General features: G+C 47.3%; 10 protein-coding genes across 10 annotated transcripts; 7 read left to right on the plus strand and 3 right to left on the minus strand.

Annotated features, from left to right (window-relative positions):
• Positions 1-616: 616 nt before the first annotated feature.
• On the minus strand, positions 617-1,678 carry LY89DRAFT_451145 (uncharacterized protein). The gene is made up of 4 exons (XM_018207610.1): positions 1,453-1,678; positions 1,106-1,226; positions 945-1,046; positions 617-755 (listed from the first exon to the last, which is right to left on the minus strand). The coding sequence occupies exons 1-3, from the start codon at positions 1,622-1,624 to the stop codon at positions 965-967; spliced, it is 375 nt and encodes a 124-aa protein (XP_018075013.1). The 5' UTR covers positions 1,625-1,678; the 3' UTR covers positions 617-755; positions 945-964.
• A 127-nt stretch (positions 1,679-1,805) lies between these two features.
• Positions 1,806-3,685, plus strand: LY89DRAFT_610972 (Rcd1-domain-containing protein). The gene is made up of 4 exons (XM_018210566.1): positions 1,806-2,369; positions 2,423-2,578; positions 2,628-3,003; positions 3,054-3,685. The coding sequence occupies exons 1-4, from the start codon at positions 2,009-2,011 to the stop codon at positions 3,235-3,237; spliced, it is 1,077 nt and encodes a 358-aa protein (XP_018075014.1). The 5' UTR covers positions 1,806-2,008; the 3' UTR covers positions 3,238-3,685.
• A 1,442-nt stretch (positions 3,686-5,127) lies between these two features.
• Positions 5,128-7,008, plus strand: LY89DRAFT_451212 (uncharacterized protein). Its single transcript, XM_018207611.1, has 2 exons — positions 5,128-6,732; positions 6,784-7,008. The coding sequence occupies exons 1-2, from the start codon at positions 5,298-5,300 to the stop codon at positions 6,879-6,881; spliced, it is 1,533 nt and encodes a 510-aa protein (XP_018075015.1). The 5' UTR covers positions 5,128-5,297; the 3' UTR covers positions 6,882-7,008.
• Positions 7,009-7,134: 126 nt separating this feature from the next.
• On the plus strand, positions 7,135-8,165 carry LY89DRAFT_666313 (uncharacterized protein; the record flags this gene model as incomplete). Its single annotated transcript, XM_018212895.1, has 2 exons — positions 7,135-7,627; positions 7,678-8,165. The coding sequence occupies 2 exons, from the start codon at positions 7,135-7,137 to the stop codon at positions 8,163-8,165; spliced, it is 981 nt and encodes a 326-aa protein (XP_018075016.1).
• Positions 8,166-8,621: 456 nt separating this feature from the next.
• Positions 8,622-9,845, plus strand: LY89DRAFT_779394 (uncharacterized protein). The gene is made up of 3 exons (XM_018222286.1): positions 8,622-8,694; positions 8,752-8,927; positions 8,999-9,845. Exons 1-3 carry the CDS (start codon positions 8,640-8,642, stop codon positions 9,752-9,754), a joined length of 987 nt encoding a protein of 328 aa, XP_018075017.1. The 5' UTR covers positions 8,622-8,639; the 3' UTR covers positions 9,755-9,845.
• Positions 9,833-10,890, minus strand: LY89DRAFT_705497 (UBC-like protein). Its single transcript, XM_018217454.1, has 5 exons — positions 10,751-10,890; positions 10,610-10,689; positions 10,413-10,538; positions 10,232-10,311; positions 9,833-10,176 (listed from the first exon to the last, which is right to left on the minus strand). The coding sequence occupies exons 1-5, from the start codon at positions 10,821-10,823 to the stop codon at positions 10,113-10,115; spliced, it is 423 nt and encodes a 140-aa protein (XP_018075018.1). The 5' UTR covers positions 10,824-10,890; the 3' UTR covers positions 9,833-10,112.
• A 131-nt stretch (positions 10,891-11,021) lies between these two features.
• LY89DRAFT_451300 (endosomal peripheral membrane protein-like protein) lies at positions 11,022-16,564 on the plus strand. Its single transcript, XM_018207613.1, has 6 exons — positions 11,022-11,203; positions 11,257-11,323; positions 11,372-11,752; positions 11,804-14,334; positions 14,385-14,598; positions 14,649-16,564. The coding sequence occupies exons 1-6, from the start codon at positions 11,126-11,128 to the stop codon at positions 16,436-16,438; spliced, it is 5,061 nt and encodes a 1,686-aa protein (XP_018075019.1). The 5' UTR covers positions 11,022-11,125; the 3' UTR covers positions 16,439-16,564.
• LY89DRAFT_640406 (uncharacterized protein) lies at positions 16,501-18,139 on the minus strand. Its single transcript, XM_018211665.1, has 2 exons — positions 17,551-18,139; positions 16,501-17,501 (listed from the first exon to the last, which is right to left on the minus strand). The coding sequence occupies exons 1-2, from the start codon at positions 18,017-18,019 to the stop codon at positions 16,690-16,692; spliced, it is 1,281 nt and encodes a 426-aa protein (XP_018075020.1). The 5' UTR covers positions 18,020-18,139; the 3' UTR covers positions 16,501-16,689.
• A 164-nt stretch (positions 18,140-18,303) lies between these two features.
• On the plus strand, positions 18,304-19,220 carry LY89DRAFT_666318 (uncharacterized protein; the record flags this gene model as incomplete). The annotated part of the gene is made up of 2 exons (XM_018212896.1): positions 18,304-18,327; positions 18,375-19,220. 2 exons carry the CDS (start codon positions 18,304-18,306, stop codon positions 19,218-19,220), a joined length of 870 nt encoding a protein of 289 aa, XP_018075021.1.
• Positions 19,221-19,846: 626 nt separating this feature from the next.
• On the plus strand, positions 19,847-20,997 carry LY89DRAFT_578330 (GroES-like protein; the record flags this gene model as incomplete). Its single annotated transcript, XM_018208936.1, has 4 exons — positions 19,847-20,182; positions 20,229-20,357; positions 20,407-20,771; positions 20,817-20,997. The coding sequence occupies 4 exons, from the start codon at positions 19,847-19,849 to the stop codon at positions 20,995-20,997; spliced, it is 1,011 nt and encodes a 336-aa protein (XP_018075022.1).
• Positions 20,998-21,201: the final 204 nt, after the last annotated feature.

Here is a 21,201-nt window from a genome sequence, read left to right on the forward strand (position 1 = left end):
TATATTTTGTGTTATGCTGTCGAGGCTTCTTCGATCTGAACTCTTAGGGTATTAATGTGGACCAATATCACTTTGAAAGATCTCACCTTGTGCCTAAGTTGAGGGCATAATTTTTAGGCCGTATCCTCGACTCCTCAGCACTGCGTCCACTGTCAAAGATAATCGACCACGACTCCAATATCATCAATCCAGGAGCTGGGAACACGCTGAGGCAAAATACGGGATGAACAGCACAAAGTGGCCATTTTCGCCCTGCCAAACTCTCGCTGTCAGTATTGTTCTCTGTTATGCAACGTTGAAAACAACCATACCTTCTCTATTCCATACTCCAAAATCGGTTGATGTTCAGCCAGTTCTGATGATAGACTGCTACATAAAGCCTCTGCTGTCTTCGCAGCTAAATCCCGTTGACTGCAGGCTTCATAACGTAGACAGAATGTTCTAGATGCTCTCACCATCAACTTCAAGACCACCGGCAGAGTTTTGAGAACGAAGATCTCCAGTCCTCGAAGGCAAGCTGCGAGTTCCTTGCCCAGTCCTCCTCGTCCAACTTGGAGATTACGATTCGCTTTGCCCGAAAATGTGTTAAGTCATATTCTTTTTGACCGTGGAAAGCAGTTGCCATAATGGGTTCGATTTTGGAATCTGCCTCCACGATCTCGACTCCGAGATCCAGAGGATAGCGAGGGGTTTGTTTGGCGCTGTCACTCGTTTGGAGGGTACGTGGATTGAATGTCTGCGAAAACGTTTGACGCCTATATTGCCTGTAAGTGGTGTTGGGGAATATGAGTATTCGTAAAGTATTTGTGCACTTGCAAGTCGTGGAATATCCTCATCTGAAAATCCCCATCTGCTCAGGACATGTGGCCCATTACTTCTGCCGAAATCTCGTTTTTCTTGAAAGTGAAGACTGATATGAAGAAGAACAAAATTGAGAATCCTACCTGCAATTGGGCATCTGGGACTATAGTATGGCTAAGAACGCTCTGCTGTTTGATGTGTTTGTGCGATTGTTAATTGGGAAGCTAGAGGTATGAAGAGGACGACTGAGTACGAATTGAGTACCAATTAGCAGATTCCCCGAAGGACAGGTCAATGGCCTTACATCTGATGTCTTCTGATCTGGGTTGCATGATATGGGTGCAATTGTTCGTGATCAACAAAATCTGAACCCACGTACTTAAGTAGCATTGTCCAATTTAGGACATCTTGATGAACACACAAAACTAAAATGGGCTTAGGCATAGTATTCCCTGGTAACGAAATCGAAAACGTAGAGATAAAAACCTTGGCGCATTGAACTTGAAAGTAACCATGGGAATGTGCATGATGTGTACATAAATCTGGCATTGTTGCCCCTAGGCTCACAGCAATGGGCATTCTGGACCACAATAGGCAGATAATATGCACGGGCACGCAAGGAGAGTTCTTGAACTCAACTATGACACCTACTCAGGAATAGAATGGAGATGTAGCCATGACTGCCCCTCTTTCGACCAGACATAAGCTTACAATAAATACCTAGGTAGTATTTGTTCAGTGACTTGAACTCTCTTGTGCAGTACTGCACAAAAAGGTGTCGCTTATCAAGAGAAAATAAGTGAACATCTGGTGAAGACACCATCTCCAACTAAGATTGGTACTAATGATAGCTGTTTTTCTGCCTCAAGTGTTGCATTGACAATCAGCCAAAAGCAAAAGCAAAAGCCTGCAGCTTCCTCTGGGCAAGCTCGGACCTTCCACGTGATGCCAAGCCAAGCACTAGTCCCCGCAGCCATTTCGTACACCGACCACACGAAGCGGCTCCAATCCTCTGCCAACGACGACCTCATTCACCTCAGTGAAGCAAGTATTACACACTTCATCTTCTTATCGCAAGTGGGGAGCAACGCGATTGCTTTCACCTGCGCCCAAGAACTCCTGCGCATCATCAGTTGCAGACTGAATCGGTATCCATTATCCTCAACTCAGCCAGCGAGCCGACTCGTTGCTTTATCGACCGAACAAGATGCTCCAAGGGGCACACGTTTTCTCTCACCAGCAGCAATTCAATCCTCACGGCGAGCCAGCATGGATGCATCAGCAAAGTCACCATCAACATGCCCAGCAAGCTGCCGCCGCCGCTGCGTCTGCCGCTCAGCAGCAGCATTATAACCGCATTGCTGCCAACCACAATTCTAACGCTCCCTCGATTGTGTCAAATCATGGTCAGGATGCTCTTATGGAGAACGTATCCGAGGACAATAGGAAGACACTTGTCTGGATCTCGGAGTTGCTTAGAGAAGAGACAAGGGAGTCGGCTCTTTTGGAGCTCAGCAAGAAACGCGAACAAGTCCCTGAGCTGGCTTTGATCCTGTGGCACTCATTCGGTATGTTGAACGATAACATCAGGCTTAATGGTCAATAACCTCATCTGTTACAGGTGTCATGACATCTCTTCTCCAAGAGATCATCTCTGTCTACACTCTCCTCAACCCGTCTCAACTCACGGCAGCAGCTTCTAACCGTGTCTGCAATGCGCTGGCACTTCTGCAGTGCGTTGCATCTCATAACGAGACTCGGGCACTCTTTCTGCACGGTACGCATATCCCTGTGCTTGTAGAGAAGCATGAAGCTGATGACAGTAGCGCACATCCCTCTCTTCCTCTATCCGTTCCTCAATACTACATCCAAGTCCAGACCTTTCGAATATCTGCGACTGACATCCCTTGGGGTTATTGGTGCTTTGGTCAAGAATGATTCATCCGATGTTATCAATTTCCTATTGACTACGGAGATTATTCCCTTATGCCTTCGTATAATGGAGACAGGATCCGAGCTCAGCAAGACAGTTGCCATTTTCATCGTTCAGAAGATTCTCCTCGATGACCATGGGTTGAATTATATATGCGCCACCTATGAGCGATTCTATGCTGTTGGGACAGTTCTCAGTAACATGGTCACCCAACTTGTGGAACAACAAACTGCGAGATTACTCAAGCACGTCGTACGCTGCTTCCTTCGGTAAGAAAGTTGCCTTTCATTGTTTTCATCTAAACTAACGGTGCCTTTAGTCTCAGCGACAATGCCCGGGCTCGCGAAGCTCTACGCCAATGTCTTCCTGAGCCACTGCGGGATGCGACCTTCTCCTCGGTACTTCGAGACGATGCAGCCACCAAGCGATGCCTTGCCCAACTCCTGATCAATCTATCGGACAATGTGGTTGATTCTCAATCTCAGCATCAACAGAATCTCTAAACGGAGAGTATTCTTCCACTGTACCATTACATACCGATTACATGCTCTCACGAATCAAACACGCGGGGGATTTTTTATCTTCGGTTTCCATAGACGCAAAGATACCCGGTCTCTATTTCGGAAAAATATTGCCAGACTAGAACACTGGCTACACAACGGTTTCCTTAAAAGCATTGCGGAGGATTGTGATTTGGCTTGGGGGTGTTCAGAGCGTTTGATCTTGCTTTCCATGGCTGGGTTTTGCTCATGTGGCTCTTGGTCTGGAGTGGACTTTTGGTCTTATTCTTTGTGACTACCTTATTTATTTGTCCATTTACCTGGTGTCTTGGTATTGGTCTGTTGCATTATGGATGGCGTTACATCGGTGCTGATACTGGAGCTTGTACAATAGCATTAGGAGGCTGTTGAGGAATAGGATGAGAGAGCTTATATTTCATTTCGTGACATTAGAACTATTTTCCACTTGTGCCCTCATACCAATCCCATACAGATATCCCGAGGGCTTTGAGCCTACCTAGGTAGACGCTTTTGACGGGTCATGACGCAAGGCTCTCGGGATGCAAAGCACCTCATCTTGTCACAAGGCTGTGCTTTGGAAGCAGTAGGCTATTATCGGCCAAGTACCAGGAGGTTTCGGCGTTATGATCCCTGGACACCAGACCGCGACTAGGACTAGATCATGTACCCCATACAATATGGCCATTTCTGTATAATGCAACGGGGACACATCGGCGTTGCTTTTCTACTTGTAGAAAACGCAGACTTATATAATAGCGCATAAGTCAAAGAGAAAAACCACTCATGGCAGAGATCTTAATGTGAACATGCGTCATTCAACTTGTCGAAGGATGAATAACAATCAGATCCCGGATGTGCGCATGCGGCTTATTCATCACCTTCACCCGCCAATGTCCGCCAAATCCCTGAAAGTCCGCAAATTGAGCAAGGATTCCATTGGTCCCCTCAAGCTTCTGACTTGCATGCTCCTTTCTGCTTGCCGCAACGACATTTCTGATCAGTAATATTGCCAAAATAACCTCGCTCCGAGGAATTCCAGAACCAAAAGAACCAAGTCGGTACTGATGTACAAACTGGAGCCGCTCCGTCAAATCCTCGGGTAGGCGAACCTCCACGGCTTACCAATATTTGCGTGCGAAAGTCATTGCCCATGCTGCGGTGAGACTAACGTGGGCTTGTTCCAAGATCTATAAGGGAGCTGGGCTCACCGGGCGAGCAAAGAAAAATGGAGTCAGGATTTGTTCTCCCACAAGATGATTATGCTCTCTCCATCTTGACCCAGGCGGCAATGTCCCAAAACACGAACACATCCAATCAGCATTCTAGCTACCCGCGTGGAACTAACAACCTTAGTCTGCAAAGAGCCGAAGGTTCGTCAACGTCGATCAGTAATCAGAGCAACGACATCCTTCGGACTCCTCAATCCCAAAGCCCTTTATTGAACAGCTTTGTACCCTCGTTACGCAGCATGGAGACCCTCTCTTTCAATCCAGGGCGGATGAGACAGCATCCATACATGAACGGCAGCTTTTCCGAAGTCAACTCCCATATTCCACAGAGTTTCGCCAACAATTTGGGCATTCTGAATGCGGAGAGTTTCGACGATGCGTATTCGAGAAGCAGGGGCAATAGGACTTCACATGACCGTGTGCTTCCATTTGGTGTTGAGGATAATCCGGAGCTGAGATTGGACTTGGACATGAAGACCAACAACAGTGACGAGTATGAGAAAGGGACAAAAAAGCGAAAGAAGCACAAGATTGATACTCAGCACGACGATGAAGAGGAAGAGGCGAGAAAGAAAGCTAGAGGAAGGCCTCGAGTTGATACCAAGGATGAGACTGCTGCGGACGTGAGTTTTCCCACTGCTGTTTTATCTGAAGCTTTCTTATCGTTTGGTTTAATGGCACCTCTGAATATCATTTTTGCTTTTTTTTCTCGAAAGATTTTGAAATGCCTCATCTCTAACATCACTGTATCGTCACGTGAAACAATCTGGTTCAACATCTAACCGTATACAGAGGAGAAGGACTCAGATTCGTATGGCTCAGCGGGCTTATCGCCATCGAAAAGAAACCACCATCACCTCTTTGGAAAAACAAGTCCAAGATTTAAGGGGCACCAATGAAGAGATGAGCAACATCTTCATTAGCCTCTACGACTACGCCGTGGGGCAAGGACTGCTTCAACGAGAGCCGGAGTTCGGTCAGCAACTTCAATCGACCACTGAAAGGTTCCTCGCTTTAGCCAAGTCAACAGCACAGGAGGAAGGAAGTCATGATGAGCAACCCGAAGAAACTAAACAGGTGGAGTCTGAATCTGCGCGAAGAACGAAAGCCACACGAGCATCATCCAAGAAAGCTCAGGAACAGAGTCCTAAAACTTCCGACGCACCAGTCCATCCGTATGGAGGCTACATTAGCAGGTTGTCGCCTTCGGACAGTCCAGTTGAAGAGATACCACTGGATTCTCAACTACAGACGTACGAGCATCGACCACGTCCAACAGAACTTCAAGTTATCACTCGGCCAACCGAAGACAATGCAAGCTTTCCCTTCGACCTGATGGATCTCCAACAATACCGAGTCGATATTCCGCCTATGGAAGACTACTCCCAGAACTTTTTCTCACAAACTCAGCTGCCACTGCCTACAACGCACTCTTACGCAGAATTCTCGTTTGCTCGTCGGATACAAAGAGCCTCAGTCGAAAGAGCTTATAAGCTTATTACTGCAGAGAACCCGCCCGAAGTACGTTTCAAGGAAGTGTTCGGTCTCACATTAAGGTACGAGACTAAAGAAAATGTTATTGCGCGCTTGAAGAAGTTCTTGCGAGCTACCGACAAGGAGACACTTCATGAATGGCGTAATCCTTTTGTCCATATTGGTGGATCAGGCACTTTTTATCCCAACCACGACAGCGAGATTGAAACAGATTTGATGCCCAAATTCCGGACTGGCTATTCTATGGGGCCATTCAACCCGACCGTCGGCCAAGCACAAGAACTTATGCTAGAGGATATGAAGTGCACTCTGCCAGGTTTTGATGGAGAATTCTTCGATGCGAACGATGTTGAAGGGTATCTCCGTGGCCGTGGCCTCGAGATTCCTCCATCTGCGGATTATGTCACCGCTGAGCTCGACGCATCCATCTTAGATGAAGCTATATCTCCTAGAAGTGACAGTGTCGACACACTCCCAACGATTCCATCTCCTAAAACGCCGAAAAGTCCTTTGGACAGATCGCTGGTAAACAACGGTCTGGGCCAGCGCTATGATTACAATAAACCCAACATCAATGGGTTTCCTTTCCCGATAACCCTATGGTCTATGGACGCATCCCCAAAAGACACTAGCAACATTGATCCGATCTTCAACACACTTCCCAGTCAAAGCACATCGAATCGAGCAGCTGAGAGCGTGCGGTCGTTCACAAACAAACGTTTGGTGACGATCAACGTCAATGTTCTGGTGGATGGTACGTTCATGACTTCTTTAGTGCTGCAGCCGTACTAACAAACACGAATAGGAATATTGAGTCGTGCAGTCTGCTTAGGTAGAGGTGCTGGTTTCAGACTCTCTGACGTAAATGCAGCTATCGTGGCAGCTATCAAAGCTGGGTTCTAGTGGTCCCCTTGCCCCGATTCTGGTCAAGCTCCCGCAAACTTGCGGGAACTATAGAGTTGTGATTTGGACTATGGTGCATCACGCCCAGACTTGCCACACAAATTGTCTTGACTTGAGAACTTCAAAATTCTGGCAATATAATCTCTTCACTAAAAAGTTCTTGCTTCGGTTCGACTTCAAAGGACACAACAAGAGAACAACGGGCTCGAGATCACAAAATCCGTGAATCCTTCGACCTGGATCCGGAAGTACCATGGCAAACATGAAGCCAATATATACAGAGCCCACCAAAACCACCAACTTGGTCGATCGCATTGCTCAGTCTTCGGCAGGCCTCAAATTGAAGACTGAACCACCGGCAACAAGTGCTCCAGAAGATCTCGCTAATGCGCAAGCGAAGGAGCAACACAAGAACATCGACGGAACTCCTGAGAATTGGCGCTTCACGGTGCCAGTGCTTTTCCGAAGAACGCATTCTTCGTCCAAGATTCTAAAGCAACCACAAACAGACTCCGGAGCAAGCTTAGAGCAGAACGTCAACCTTCCTGTCAATCAATTCCGAGGGAGCAGCTTGCAAAGAGCCCACAGCAAATTTTCGTCATTCACGCGGAGGATATCAAAGCGTCTGCGTTCTTTGAGTCCTAGGTCTCCTCTGTGGAAGTCACCAGATGAGAAAGTATCAACTCTAGATCGTCCTTCTGAGTGGCCTGATATGACCGAACTGGACTATTTGAGACGGAAAAACCGTAAGTCTACCGTGCTTTGATTGTTCCATTGCAGGTCTAACTTTCTCAAGTGGCTGAAGCACGTCGTGCAGAGGTCTACGCTGAGGGTGTTCTCGAGTTAGAGTCTGCTGCTACAAATAGTGGTCCACCACGGGCTCATCACGAGCGTGTACAATCAGCCCCAGCCATTGTCCAGCAGCATTCGAATTCTTCCAAGCCGCTTAGCTCCGGCATGCGAATCCGCTCTTTCGAGGCCCTGTCCTTCCTCCCAAGATCGCCTGAAGACTATTCTGAGTACGATTTTCCAGATGTGGAATATCTCATTCGATTGGATCAACCGGAGAAGTTGATGTATGCCCTGAATGAGATCATTGATCATGAAGAGAAGTGCAATCCAATGAGCGGACTTTGCGATCACAAGTATAAGTCCCGCTCCGAGGAAATCAGATATGTGGAACTCGATGACGAGCACGAGGACGGACAATGGTTCCCAACCATCGAGGAGGCTTGGGCAACATGTCGCCCTAAGGCGGAAGAGGAGGAGGATTCTCTAAAGTAGTGAGGAGATTTCAATGCATCGCTTGGCGTTATGGCAGGGTCGGACCAAGGAAAGTGCATTGGGAAGGCGTTAAGTAGGATAAAAATAACATACAATAAGACTCCTGAGACTGATTCTATATCTCCCAAATTCGAGGATACTCATAAGAAATTATTCTGTGACTTTGTGACCTATTTTATTGAACTTCTGAATAACCCAAGAAAAATAGAACATTTGGGAATTGATCTCAAGAAGCTTCAATGAGCTAGAAACTTGAATGTCCCTGGGTTCTTGACAACATCTCCTCGTGATAAGTGCGATCAATGCCAGACTCGAAATTTTCTTTACAATCTTAATATCTATGAAATCTCAAGTGTAGTTCCTCCATCCTTTTGTGGAAGTTATTCAGAGTTTCAGCACGTGACACCGGATTATCTCCAAAAATTTGAAGGTTCATCGAGCTCTCTACGATCTCGATGATCGACCGACAAATGAATGCCAGCCCCAGGCCAATTCCTCCCGCGTAAATCAAGCGCTCACCGTATAGCTTGTAAGCTCTTGCCTTCCTATTGTCCCACCATTCGAGGATCTTTCTAACAATCTGCAGGCATAGCGCTCTACCGCGCTCTTCTCAAGCAATGTCCACACATACCTCTACCTGATGACGTGCCTTTACGAGGGAACACGAACCCAATAACACACTTCATCCAGAAGGCGTTCAGGAAGAATGTGTATCACACGAGTCCGAAACTGGTTGTGACAGCACTGGAAACAGGTTATGCCGTTCGTCTGCCATTTTCTTCTTCACTACCATTCTCCGTTGTATAGCTACGTATTAACTCTATACACAATAGGCTTGTTCCCTCCTCCACCATGCCGCGACCTCATCTCCCGAGTCTCCAAATCCTTCCCTCCTCCAAGTCCATGACCTCCTCCGAGCTCAATCTAATTCTTACGTCGCTTCTAAACTCGCATGTCCACCTAAACCACCACCCGGTCGCCCAGCTAGCAAAGCCTACCCCGGCGCCCCCAAAGCTGTCGACATTCGACCTCTCCCCAAAGAGAAATTAACTGGCAGAAGACATGTCCCAAAATTAGTAGCAGTCCATGGCATATTCCCCTTCTTGCGCTTCAGAAAACCACAATCTGCATATCTGAGCCGAGTCTTGACGCAGAAAGTGAAGAGGAAGCTAAGGAGGTTTGAAAGGCTTGCTGAGATGGAGGGGGCGAAGGAGATGGGTGAGTGGGAAGATGTTTGGGAAGACACTGTCAGCAGTGTTGGTCATTTAAAGAACGAGTCGAGGAGAGACTCGGAGTGGGAGGATGGGGAGAAGGGTGTGGAGAAAGGGGACTATAAGCCTTTCAAGCTGGATTCACAGTCTTGGGGTGAAGCGCCACATTATGCGAGGCTGGCTACGTGGAGTGCGCTTGCGAAGGAGGGAGCAAGGGCTAGACGGTTGGGGAGTAAGATGCTGGAGATAATTGATCAAGAACAAAAGTTGTGGGAGGAGGAGAGGAGAGAGAGAAGGCATTTAAAGAATCTGGAGAGGAAAAGAAGGAAGCTGGAGAGTCTTGCCCAAGAGGGAAAGAGCAAGAACAGCTCGTTCTAACTCTCCTTGTTGAATATAGTGGTATAGCAAGCTGTAAAAACACGTTGGTTAGTCACTGTATATTCATAAGACGCAAAATGGGTAATCATAGAATTCTCGTTTGTGCATCACTCATTTAAAGACAAGAGGAACCTATTCGCCGCGCTGATGCATCCGAATCCCTAAAGAAACCCAGCCGTGCTCCTCTGCTCTTGTCTTAGCTCATCCATTCTTGTTCTGGTATCCCATGATTCCCAGTCCATATTCCCATTTCCCTAGACCCAGATATAGTGTATAGTGCCATCGTCTGAACGTCTCTAATGTCCATGCTCAGTACCAACTCGGAAGAATCTGTAGAGACGACTTCGAGTCGAGAAATCTAAGAGTAGGTGGAGCCTTCTGGTGGCTGGGGGAGCTTCTTGTTTGCTGGGTGAGCCATGAATCTGATGAAATTAGCCTTATATCGCAAAATGTACAAGTGTGTAGTAAATGACCGACCTTCTAAGCTCAATCAACACGGTCTCCATAGTCATATCACGAGTCCAGTTGGCAAGGCAGGGTAGCTTGGTAGGGTCGACCTAGGAGGTGTGTCAGCCTTGCTCTAAACGTTCTCTTCTGCAGAGGCTGTAAATGCAGAGAAGAGCATGTATGTGAAGAGTTCTGTGCCAAATCGACTTACAACACCATTTCTCGGGCTGACGCAAGGGAGGTTGACTTCACTGATGAACTGAATTGTGGGCGGCTTGTCGGGGTATTGATCACCGCAGTGCATCTTGAGGGAGTAGATTCGGTTCTCATGGACGCTCTGAATACAAACACGTCAGTCTACATACCTATATGAACATTGCAGGAGGATTGTGCACAACGCAAACATACATGTGGGGGACCGAGAATGGTGCCGTTCCAGTTTGACATCAACAGGTCATCTCCTTCTGCGAGTCCATAGGAACATGCCTCTGAAGCAATTCATTGGTCAGTACCTTTGCGATGATTAGTTCAGGGCAGCTTCATGCTCACCAGCTCCAAGTCCTTTCTCTCCCTTCTCCAACTCCTCAAGCAGCCTGAAGTTTCTTGGGACTTTAGCTCCCATATTTCCGGTCGGGGTTGGTTCTTAAGTGGTTTTTTCTTTTGATGATGCTGTTAAAAGCTCAAAATCTTTGTCAATAAATACCAGAGACAGGTGTGGTATGACTTCCTAGTGTTCAACGGTGAATGGCGGTAACCTTCCAAACGCGACATTCATGGTATGGCGGGGTCTAGTTCTAAGGACGGTCTGACACGGGTAAACTTCGGCATGCCATTCGACACCTCCTCAAGGCCCAGCCGCTCATCCTCCACAATTACCTTCTGACTTACCAGGAACGATGGAGATATCGAATCAAAAACGATAACATGACGGCTCAGATACTGGCAACGGAGCTGGGGAACTTGATATCTGAAAGCAAGAGAAAGCACACAGAACTGCGAAATGTGAGTTACGTGTTGACATCTCCATCCTATGCGCTCCAGGCTGAGATCACAAGGCTGCAGAAAAGTCACTGGAAGAGCTGAAGAGCCTACGATCAACATCTGAAGCTCAAATAGCTGCAGGTAGATGTGCTTTTGGTTGTACACAAGAACAGTTTCTTACAAGACTAGATCTCACCCAGCGGCCAAACTTCATTACTCCCTTCCTTATTGCTTGTAGCAGTAAGAATGCCAAGTATACTGGGATCGCTATCGTATGCCTTCAACGATTAGTCGTATCACGTGCCCTTCCAAAGTCGAGGTTGAGAGAAGTCCTCGAAGCTTTCCGTGAAGGTACATCCGCGGGCCTTGATGTCCAGCTTAAGATCCTTCAGGCGCTACCGTCACTGCTTCAGAATTATGCCGACGATCTCAAAGGCGAGCTTCTTGCCACCTCATTGAATATATGCACTATTTTACAAGCCAGCAAAAATGGCATAGTCAATAACACGGCAGCGGCAACATTGCAGCAATTGGTGGTGTCAGTTTTTGATAAAGTGGTAGTGGAAGACAGTCAGTCCTTGTCCAGGAAAGCTCTATCTCTAGAATGCTAAGCAGAGGCAGAAATCGCTCTAGAGGTTCCAACAATTGGCGAAGCTCCCATCGAGGATGGAACAATTCAACTTCGAGCAGCCGCTCTGGATGCGTACAGGGTCTTCAATGATCTTTGTCTTCTTACCGAGAATCAGAAGCCCAAGTTCCTCAAGTCTACTGGACTCCCGCAAACATTTGGACTGGAACTGATCGAGTCCGTATTGACGAATCATGCCCAGATCTTCTTGAACCATCCAGAACAAGCCAATATCCTCCGTACTAGGGTCATGCCATTCATCATCAGCGCTCTTTCGGAAAAGCTCAATTTTGCAGCAACTGTCAGAATTGCTAGAGTGCTTTACACTTTGATCAGAAACCACTTGAGTATCCTCATAAGTGAGGGCGAGATGGCATTGAGTTTATTGACACACATGCTTGATCAAGACACTGCTCTGTGGAAAAGATCTTTGTGCATGGAGGCATTGCGAGGAATATTTGCCGATGCCTCGCTCATCCGAAGAATATATGCAATGTATGATGCTCAAGATGGCAGAAAAGCAATTTTGCGAGATTTGGTTGCTGCATTCGTCAGACTAAGTACCGAAAAGCCATCGGCCATTGGCCTAGGATCACAGTCTACGATACCAGTTGCGAACTCGAACGGAGGATCTGGTTCTGATCAAGCCATGCTTGAAGCGAGCGGAGTGCCTGGAATCATAAGTAGCTCTGTAGGTTCTAGTGAACCAGCGGCGGGCATCAGTACACAATGGAGCACAATGCGAGTCCCTTGTATTGATCAATTAGACAAGACCGATCCTCCGTCCATACCAGAGTCGTACATTTACAGTCTTGCACTAGCCTGTGTCAGCGGATTTTCTGAGGGACTTGCAAAGTTCATTCTTCCTCTGACTGTGCCAGACCGGCCAAGGAAGAAGGGCCGCCAAAGTGAGATGGACTCTAAAGATTCCGATTCAACGCCATCAACACCAGACCCGAGACCCAAAATGGAGCGACGTACTTCTATCAAGAAGAATCCCATGCCAGTCAACCCTTTGAACCTCGAGAATCATGCTCTCTTCAACGAAATTAAGATCTGCGCGGGCATTGTCGATGATTGTTGGCCTGCAATCCTTGCAACCTGTTCCACATTCTTGAACGCAGCTCTGGATCAAGATTTCTATCATGGGCTTGTCAGATCATTCCAAAAATTTACCCATGTAGCTGGACTTTTGCGCCTTTCCACCCCTCGAGATGCTTTCCTGACTACCCTTGGCAAAGCTGCAGTCCCACCCAACCTTTTGACTGCACCGCCACCTGGATCTGCTCCACCGGCTACACCAACATCTGAGAGACAGACTATGTTTCAGAATGCCAAAGGTCTTCTGAGCGTGGATAGTTTGGTTGGTACATTCCCTTCTGAACGAGGTCGGCAGATGTCAATGGATGCGGGAATTTCCAACCTCAATACCAGAAATCTGCTGTGCCTCCGTGCCCTCTTGAATCTGGGCATTGCTCTCGGGCCAACCCTTGATACCGCTTGGGGAATTATTCTAGGAACTCTTCAGCAAGCCGACTTAGTACTCTTCTCCAGTACCAAAACCAGGACTCCGACCACGCCACAAAAGGGGGATAATCAATCCAATGATAACAATCCACTTCTTGCCAATTTCGGCACTGAGATCAAGGCCGTTGAGACTGCTGCTGCTCGCCTGCTTGAAAGCACAATTGATTTTCCTAACGAGCCATTTGTGCAAGTCATTAAAGCACTTTGCTCCTTATTTGTCAGAGAAGAGCCACCTAACCCTTCAGAAGGATCGGCCAGCTCTGGTCCACCGTCACCTGAGGCTCGACGTCCTTCATCGTCCCATCGCAGAATTACGAGTCTCAATACAGCGGCCACGACACACCAGGAAGATCTGTTCGCTTTAGCGAAGCTTGGTGAGGTTGCAAGTATCAATATTAGGCGCCTGATGACCTACGAGCCTGAAATTAGTGGCTACGCTCTCCTCAGCTCTGAACTGATATCTGCTGCTTGCTCCACTTTTACGCCAGCATCAGTAAGATTGAGAGCGGCGGAAATTCTAGTACGCCTCGTTATAGAAGCAGCCACAGCAACATTATCTTTATCCGAGGAGGTGAGGGGTGACATTCAGCTGCGTTTGCTTGAGACCCTCAGACGCACGATACAGCCACTCGAATCTCATGAACGAGAAACCTCGGTTGCGATTCATTCAACTGATATTGACGTCCACAAGATTATCCTTGAAGGTCTTAAGAGTATCCTTGAACAATGTGGGGAAACCTTTGTTAGTGGATGGGATATCGCTTTCAGCATAATTGATAGTGTCTTCGTCAAGAACGATGCTATCTACGAGGGCAGCATCAAAGGTTCGAAGACCTCGACTACACGTTCTGCTAGATTGATACGATCTGCTTTCAACTCTCTTCAGCTTATTTGCTCTGACTTTCTGTCTTCGCTGCCTAATTCCTGCTTCATAATTCTCGTTGATACCCTTTATAATTTCTGCACTCAAGATGATGATCTGAACATTTCTTTGACGGTATGACCCTCATTATCTTCCGAGTTTGACTTACTGATAATAATTTATAGACTGTGACATTCTTCTGGGTGCTATCTGATTTCATATCTGGTCGGACCAACTCGTTCTCGCTGAGTCCGGATCTCATCCAAGGCTCTGATGACGAGACGCTCGTCCAGATGGCATCAGGAGATGACCTTGCGGTATCAGACGCTGCACTGTGGATGCTCTTGTTACTTCGGCTAACAGCTGTAACAACAGACGAGCGATTGGAATTGAGGAATAGTGAGTTGTTTCTAATTACTATGTTTTAGCTCTAAGCTAACAACTACTAGGTGCCATACAGACTCTGTTGAGAATCTTCGATGCCTATGGTGATCAGCTTTCATCTGAAGCATGGTCCATGTGTCTGAAGTCTGTCATGTTCAGGTTATTGTCCTCCATCGAAGACCAACTTGAAGCAATCAATGACCCAGAATCCGCGATATCGGACAAAGACAAAAGCGGATGGAATGAAACCACTGTCGTGGTTCTTAATGGCATCACCAATCTGCTTGCTGACTACCTAGATGTGCTTTCTAGTCATCCTACATTTGGAGATTCTTGGCAGATACTACTTGATCACTTCAGGAGGTTGCTCGAATTTCAGATCCTCGACATCAATACAGCTGTCTTCAAGGCTCTGCGCCAGATACTTTCTCGAGGCAACCAGGAGACGGGCTCCCGGACAAACTTCGACCGATCTGCCCTTGACCTTGCCTGGGGTCTTTGGTCCCATTCAATGCCAGTGGTAAATTCTGATCCCTCCAACAAACGCTATGATAATCAGAACTACTTACTTGCCTACGTTTCTGCGCTTCAAGAGATATATCGCCTGATTTGTAATGACATCGACGATCAGCGTGTTCAAAGGATGATCACTCTGCTCCGTGAAGCTATTCAACGAGCAACAGCAGCAACATATTCTGCCGACATCGACTACCTTACCCCACTGCAGACGCAAGTGCTGGAGTCACTGAAGATAATTCGAACCGACATAAAAGGTATCCCAGCCGCACTGATTGGCCAGGTCGCAGAGTTTGTAGGGCTTGCTTTCGATTCGAGTGGTCCTTCAAGAGGCGAAGCCCAACGTCCAACGTATGTTGCGTTATCAAAGGCCTCCATGTCTCTCCTAGAGACCTTAGTAGTCGCACATTCTTCCGACCTCGATGTCTACAGCAGTGGCGCTTTGACAACGTCTCTTACAGCCCTCGCACAGCCAATCGTCCTGAAATACACCTTTCCTATTAGTACAAAGACTATTGCGCCCTGGCAACAAGCTACCATATCGGCCTTGGCCGTATTAAAAGCTATTCTGCCAACTGTGGTCAAGTCTAGCCTGAAAGAGGAAATACTGCGACCTATCTGGACATCAATTGTTACAATTGGAAATGGTATCACGAATGCAGACTGCTCAGATGTCCCCGAGACCACCAACGTCAAGGATGACCAAGAATTCGACATAAAATCTTTCCTTGCTTTGCGTGAGCTCATCACACCAGCTCTAGGCTCCTCAGTCATCCCAGACAAGACTCGTCGGACGTACACCGAGTCACTTTTCCGCATGTCGTCGATCCATGCGCCTCAACCACAAGAGTTACCACAGCCAGGACAAGAGCTCCTTGCATCACTCTACCAGCCTCGAAAAGGGCGGACTGTAGATCCTGCCCCTTCACCTCGGGCGAAAATGAGCTACGTATGCTTTGACGAGCTCGTTTCCCTTGTCGCCCTTCACGATGGATCGGATGCCCGAATCAAGCTTGCACAAGCAGCTGCACCATATCTAATTCTACGCGCTGGTCTTACTCTCCGAGCCTACATTTCTGATCAGCCACTAAGAGGTCGAATGCCACAGCCATTATCGCAGAGGAAAGAGCTGGTCTATATTCTGAAGGCTCTAGTGAAGTTGAGATGTGAACCAGATGCAATTCCGGATGCCCCAGGAATTGAGAGCGAAGGGGAAAAGCATTTGCATAGGTTGTACCCGTTGTTTGCAAAGGCTGTTCGAGCAGCTGCTATGGATCAGGAAGTTCTAGAATGGCTTGGGAAGGCGCTGGATGAAGTTGGGATGGATTTTGGAGTATGACCATCTGTATGGTACAATCAAAATGGAACTGAGTCACACATGCATTCAAATGTTTTGAGTTGCCTTCAATGTGATCTGGGGTTGTCATTTTTGCTTATTGTTTTTACCACTCCTTAGTGAGTTGGTACTATTGAGAAGTGATTCTCGTATTGTTAGTCCTACAAGTTGACATTCGCTTGACGCCTCGCCTCCATGACATAATAAAGGGGATTGTTGTTGTACATTAACTTGATTCATTTTATCCATCATCCTCACTTTTGCCTCGCATCCTCAAACGAGGCCAGCATACTTCTCTTCATCTCCTGGACGGGTGTCTCAGCATCGTTCAGAGAACTTTCACTGTGTTCACCGTCTTGATTATGCTTCTCCAAAGCCTTTGCAGCCATAGTCTTGGCTTGTGCATCTCCAACCTTGCCATACACTGCCATTGCGCTCGCAATCATGCTTCCAATATCGCCAACATTGCCAGGCACTACAACAGCTGTGCCCTCCTTGGCTAGCTTGGCAAAGGCATCAACGTATTTCTCGGCCACACTCAGACTGACGGCACCTTGAGCTGCCTCCTTTCCTTGTGAGATAACCTTAGCAACCGCATCGATACCGGCAGCTGTAGCCTTTGCCCTCAATAGAATTGCCTCGGCCTCACCAGTTGCCATGTTGATCTGCTGACTCCTCGTAGCCTCAGATGCAAGAATGACACTTTGCTTTCGGCCTTCAGCAACATTGATTGCGCTTTGTCGTTGACCTTCTGAATCCAGGATTTCGGCACGCTTACTACGTTCCGCTGTTACTTGTCGGTGCATAGCTGCCACAACTCCCTCTGGAGCATGGATATCTCGGATTTCGTAACGCAGGCAAACAACGCCCCATTCTTTAGCTGCATCGTTGATAGCTGTTGTGATATTGGTGTTCAGGGCCGCACGCTCTTTGAGGACGTGGTCAAGTGTTAGTTGACCGATTTCGGATCGCATAGTAGTTTGAGCGAGTTGTGAGATAGCATATTCGGCATCTTCTACTCCATAGCTGGCTTTATAGGCATCGAAAACTCTTGTATATAGCACACCTGAGTCTGTTAGCTCCGAAGGTAAGATAGTTTTGACAGGAAACTGTACCATCAAGCTCTAGAGTAACATTGTCTGCTGTAATAGCACTTTGAGAAGGTATCTCAATGGCAGCCTCCTTCAAGCTTTTGACATAGGCTATCCTGTCCAAGAATGGCACAAGAATTGCTAAACCTGGTTCCAGAATTCTGTTGAACTTCCCCATGCGCTCCACGATCCATGCTGTTTGTTGTGGCACAAATCTAATTATGGTATTCGCTGGCAATCGTGGTCGTTGGAAGTAAGAGGGAGGAATATTCGAGTTGTTGACACCAAGGAGGCCACTGTTATTGCCTTGTGCTCTCGGTCTGGGGGTAACGGAGAGTTGTCTTCGCTGCTGCTGAGCTTGGAGGACGGGAACGGAAGCAGCTCGTGTGAGGGTGAGAGCTCGGCCTGACAGGACCGCGGGAATGGCTGTTGTAATGCTCTTGCCGAGCATTGGCCCGTTCAATGCCATTCGTGAAGCCACCTCCAGCGACATATCTGCGTTGTGATTGAATTTTGAGGTTGGAGGCAAATAGCTGTCGTGATAGTCTCTGCCTTGTCAGCGGACTGCCTCGAGGCTGGATTTTTAGGCGAGTCAACGAGGCTTAATTCCGCCTTCCCAACCCAGAACATTTCCCATATTCACAACAAAAGCTGCGCAACATTGCCATATCTGATATTAAGAGGTTGAAATAAGGTGATTCTCACAACCACGATATTGTGAACGCGCTGCAGACGTCTGATTCGAATAGAATTTCCCGTCGTCAAGGCACCGCAAAGATGTCTGAATACTGGAAGTCAACTGTAAGTACTGCTTCAACTCCTGCCTTGCTATTGCTAATTTGATACAGCCAAAATACTGGTGCAAGCATTGCAAAACCTACATACGGGATACAAAGCTGGAGAAGACAAATCACGAGGCTACACCAAAGCATCAAGGCAACTTAAAACGCTTTCTACGAGATCTACATCGAGGACACGAGAAAGATGAGAAAGACAAGGAGCGGGCAAAAGCAGAAGTTGCGCGCCTCAATGGCATGGCAACAAGCTCAGAAAGTGCAAGCACATCTAGTTCTGGGTTCGGACGAGGGCCAACACCGTCAATACCAAAACCGCAAGCCACAGCAGCAGACAGGAAAAGACAGTTAGCACAGCTTGCGGAGCTGGGTGTGAGTGTGCCGGATGAATTCAGACCGGACATGGCGATGGCAGGTGAATGGACTGTTACTTCACAACGCATAATAGGCGACGATGATGGGGAGAAGAAGCCGGAGGCATTAGCTCTTGGAGTACGCAAGAGACAAGTCGAAGAAGAAGAGGAAGACGCGGTCGAAGCGAAGAGGACAAAATGGGGCAAAGCCCATCGGACACATCCAGTTGAGGAAGACGAAACAGATCTTGATGCCCTGCTGAGCAATGTCACACGCAAGGGTAAAGAGCCAGCCGCAAAGGTTGAAATGGACGCAGAGGTCAAGCAAGAAGTAAAGTCCGAAATGGAGAATGGAGAATTACCAAGCAATAATAATATTGGACCTAGTGCTGAGGCACAGCAGCCGGCCGGGATTAAGAAGGAAGCATCACCAGGAGATAGTGTCTCAGCTGCCATACCCCCGGTTGTGAAGCAGGAAGGAGAAGAGCCAGTCCCAACAGGTATTGTCTTCAAAAAGAGACAAGCTAAGAATATTCGACGGAAATGAAAGAAATTTGTAAGCATCATTTATGATTATCCCGAAAGCTTTGGCCAGCTCAGTGAATGTCCTAGGATTTCGGGAACAATGTGACCAGTGAATAGTTTCAAAGATGTTACGAAGTCTACCACTGGCAGGTAGACAGTGTCTAGGGAATTTACAGTACAGTACATGCGTTTTATACTCTGCGCTAGGTTTGAGGACTATTTAAATGTCTAGAACAACATTCAAACTTCTTACTCCAAATACGTTTTTCAAATTGAGCACTAAATGAACGGCTGAATTCCAGTTTAGGTGATCTACCTCAACGTACCTAAGATTGCTTTGTCGGCGCTATCAGATTCGTTATAAAACCGTACCTGACTAGACCGGCTAATCCACATACCCCGCTTGCGTCATTCGAGAAATTGTTTACTTCATTACAAATACATCTATTTACTATATATTTGCTTGCACTTTCATTCTCTTACCATGCCATGAAGACCTCAATTGTCCGAATTCGAAACTTTTCTCATTCGCCTAATCTTATTCGATTATCACGCCCAAGTGTTCAATACAGAACCTCGAGTTTGCTGCACCCTGTCAATCCATCAGTCTTTCCTAAGAAACACTTTTCACAAACACCTCTGTATAAAATGAAGGAAGCAATCGTCGATAAGGGACCTAAAGTCACTATTCACGATGTACCAATTCCCAAGCCCAATGCCGATCAGGTGTTGATCAAAGTCGTCTACTCTGGGAGTAACCCCAAGGATTGGAAAAGGCCACAAAATTTTGGAAAGCCGCATAATTCTGGCGACGATATCGCAGGCATTGTTGAAGAGGTTGGAGAGAATGTGGTTGAGTTCAAGAAGGGGGACAGAGTTGCTGCTTTTCACGAGATGATGACCCCGCATGGTTCTTTTGCTGAGTATGCTATTGCGTGGGCATATACCACTTTCCATCTACCGAAGAAGACTTCTTTCGAAGAGGTTAGTATATCCATTCTCGTGACGAAACTTGATTAACGATTTATAGGGAGCAACTATCCCACTTGCCGCTATGACGGCTGCGGTTGGTCTTTATGTGCGCCTAGGCCTTCCTGAACCTTGGAACGCTCCAACTACTCCTCTTCCACTGATCGTCTATGGTGCATCTGGCGCTGTGGTAAGTCATCGTCTCTTTCTTGGGACTTCCATGACTGACATCTGCCTAGGGTGCGTATGCTATCAAACTAGCTCAGGCTTCTAACATTCATCCTATCATCGCTATTGCTGGCAGAGGCCAACCATTTGTCGAGAAGCTCATTAGTCCAGAGAAAGGGGACACTATCGTTGACTATCGTAACGGAGACGATGCTGTCGTCTCCGGTATCAAAAATACACTGAAGAAGGCTGGAGTGGGCGAGGTTCACCATGCTTTCGACGCTGTCAGTGAGAAAGGAAGTTTCCAGAACATCAGCAAAGTTCTAGCGACCAAAGGGGGCAAGATCACTCTCGTGCTTCCTGGAGCCGATTACTCTGATATTCCAAAGTCCATCGAGCATAGCCTTACAATGGTTGGTAGTGTTCATTTGGATTCGTCGGAAGAAAAGACTAAAGCGGGAGTAAAGGTTGGAGCTGGTAGAGACTTCGGATTTGCTTGGTTTAGGCTCTTTTCGAAAGGTCTGCAGGAAGGATGGTTTACTGCTCATCCATATGAAGTTGTGCCTGGAGGTCTAAACGGAGTTGAGAAGGGGCTATCGAACTTGAAATCCGGAGCGAATTCCGCAACAAAGTATGTCTTCAAGATTGAAGACACGAAGTAGAGTAAGAGGCAGAAGAAAGGACTAGAGCCCTCAAGTAATGCCATGCTTTGTCCTTAACACAATATAATACCAACGAGACTAGTTCGAGTACATTCTCGACACAAATGGCCATAGAATGGTGCCCAGGTGTGACAACTCGTGGTGTCGTTCATTGAGGTTGTCCCTGTCTACCCCACACCATGTATTGTAAGCGGAGGCTCGGGC

The sequence above is a fragment of the Mollisia scopiformis genome, assembly GCF_001500285.1.
Source record: "Mollisia scopiformis unplaced genomic scaffold LY89scaffold_6, whole genome shotgun sequence".
In the NCBI taxonomy this organism is placed as follows: domain Eukaryota; kingdom Fungi; phylum Ascomycota; class Leotiomycetes; order Helotiales; family Mollisiaceae; genus Mollisia; species Mollisia scopiformis.

Excerpts from the sequence above, each read along its gene's own strand:
- LY89DRAFT_451145 (XM_018207610.1), bottom strand. The coding sequence starts at position 1,624 with ATGGTGTCTTCACCAGATGTTCACTTATTTTCTCTTGATAAGCGACAC. Across the intron at positions 1,227-1,452 it reads CATCTCCATTCTATTCCTGA|TTTTGTGTGTTCATCAAGAT; the intron begins GTAGGTGTCATA and ends AGCCCATTTTAG. Across the intron at positions 1,047-1,105 it reads CAGATCAGAAGACATCAGAT|TCGTCCTCTTCATACCTCTA; the intron begins GTAAGGCCATTG and ends ATTCGTACTCAG.
- LY89DRAFT_610972 (XM_018210566.1), top strand. The coding sequence starts at position 2,009 with ATGCTCCAAGGGGCACACGTTTTCTCTCACCAGCAGCAATTCAATCCT. Across the intron at positions 2,370-2,422 it reads GATCCTGTGGCACTCATTCG|GTGTCATGACATCTCTTCTC; the intron begins GTATGTTGAACG and ends CATCTGTTACAG. Across the intron at positions 3,004-3,053 it reads GTCGTACGCTGCTTCCTTCG|TCTCAGCGACAATGCCCGGG; the intron begins GTAAGAAAGTTG and ends CGGTGCCTTTAG.
- LY89DRAFT_451212 (XM_018207611.1), top strand. The coding sequence starts at position 5,298 with ATGGCTCAGCGGGCTTATCGCCATCGAAAAGAAACCACCATCACCTCT. Across the intron at positions 6,733-6,783 it reads CGTCAATGTTCTGGTGGATG|GAATATTGAGTCGTGCAGTC; the intron begins GTACGTTCATGA and ends AAACACGAATAG.
- LY89DRAFT_779394 (XM_018222286.1), top strand. The coding sequence starts at position 8,640 with ATGCCAGCCCCAGGCCAATTCCTCCCGCGTAAATCAAGCGCTCACCGT. Across the intron at positions 8,695-8,751 it reads AAGCGCTCACCGTATAGCTT|GCATAGCGCTCTACCGCGCT; the intron begins GTAAGCTCTTGC and ends AACAATCTGCAG. Across the intron at positions 8,928-8,998 it reads CACTGGAAACAGGTTATGCC|GCTTGTTCCCTCCTCCACCA; the intron begins GTTCGTCTGCCA and ends TATACACAATAG.
- LY89DRAFT_705497 (XM_018217454.1), bottom strand. The coding sequence starts at position 10,823 with ATGGGAGCTAAAGTCCCAAGAAACTTCAGGCTGCTTGAGGAGTTGGAG. Across the intron at positions 10,539-10,609 it reads CCATTCTCGGTCCCCCACAT|AGCGTCCATGAGAACCGAAT; the intron begins GTATGTTTGCGT and ends GTTTGTATTCAG. Across the intron at positions 10,177-10,231 it reads GTGTTGATTGAGCTTAGAAG|ATTCATGGCTCACCCAGCAA; the intron begins GTCGGTCATTTA and ends TAATTTCATCAG.
- LY89DRAFT_451300 (XM_018207613.1), top strand. The coding sequence starts at position 11,126 with ATGACGGCTCAGATACTGGCAACGGAGCTGGGGAACTTGATATCTGAA. Across the intron at positions 14,335-14,384 it reads ATCTGAACATTTCTTTGACG|ACTGTGACATTCTTCTGGGT; the intron begins GTATGACCCTCA and ends AATAATTTATAG. Across the intron at positions 14,599-14,648 it reads GCGATTGGAATTGAGGAATA|GTGCCATACAGACTCTGTTG; the intron begins GTGAGTTGTTTC and ends AACAACTACTAG.
- LY89DRAFT_640406 (XM_018211665.1), bottom strand. The coding sequence starts at position 18,019 with ATGTCGCTGGAGGTGGCTTCACGAATGGCATTGAACGGGCCAATGCTC. Across the intron at positions 17,502-17,550 it reads TGTTACTCTAGAGCTTGATG|GTGTGCTATATACAAGAGTT; the intron begins GTACAGTTTCCT and ends TAACAGACTCAG.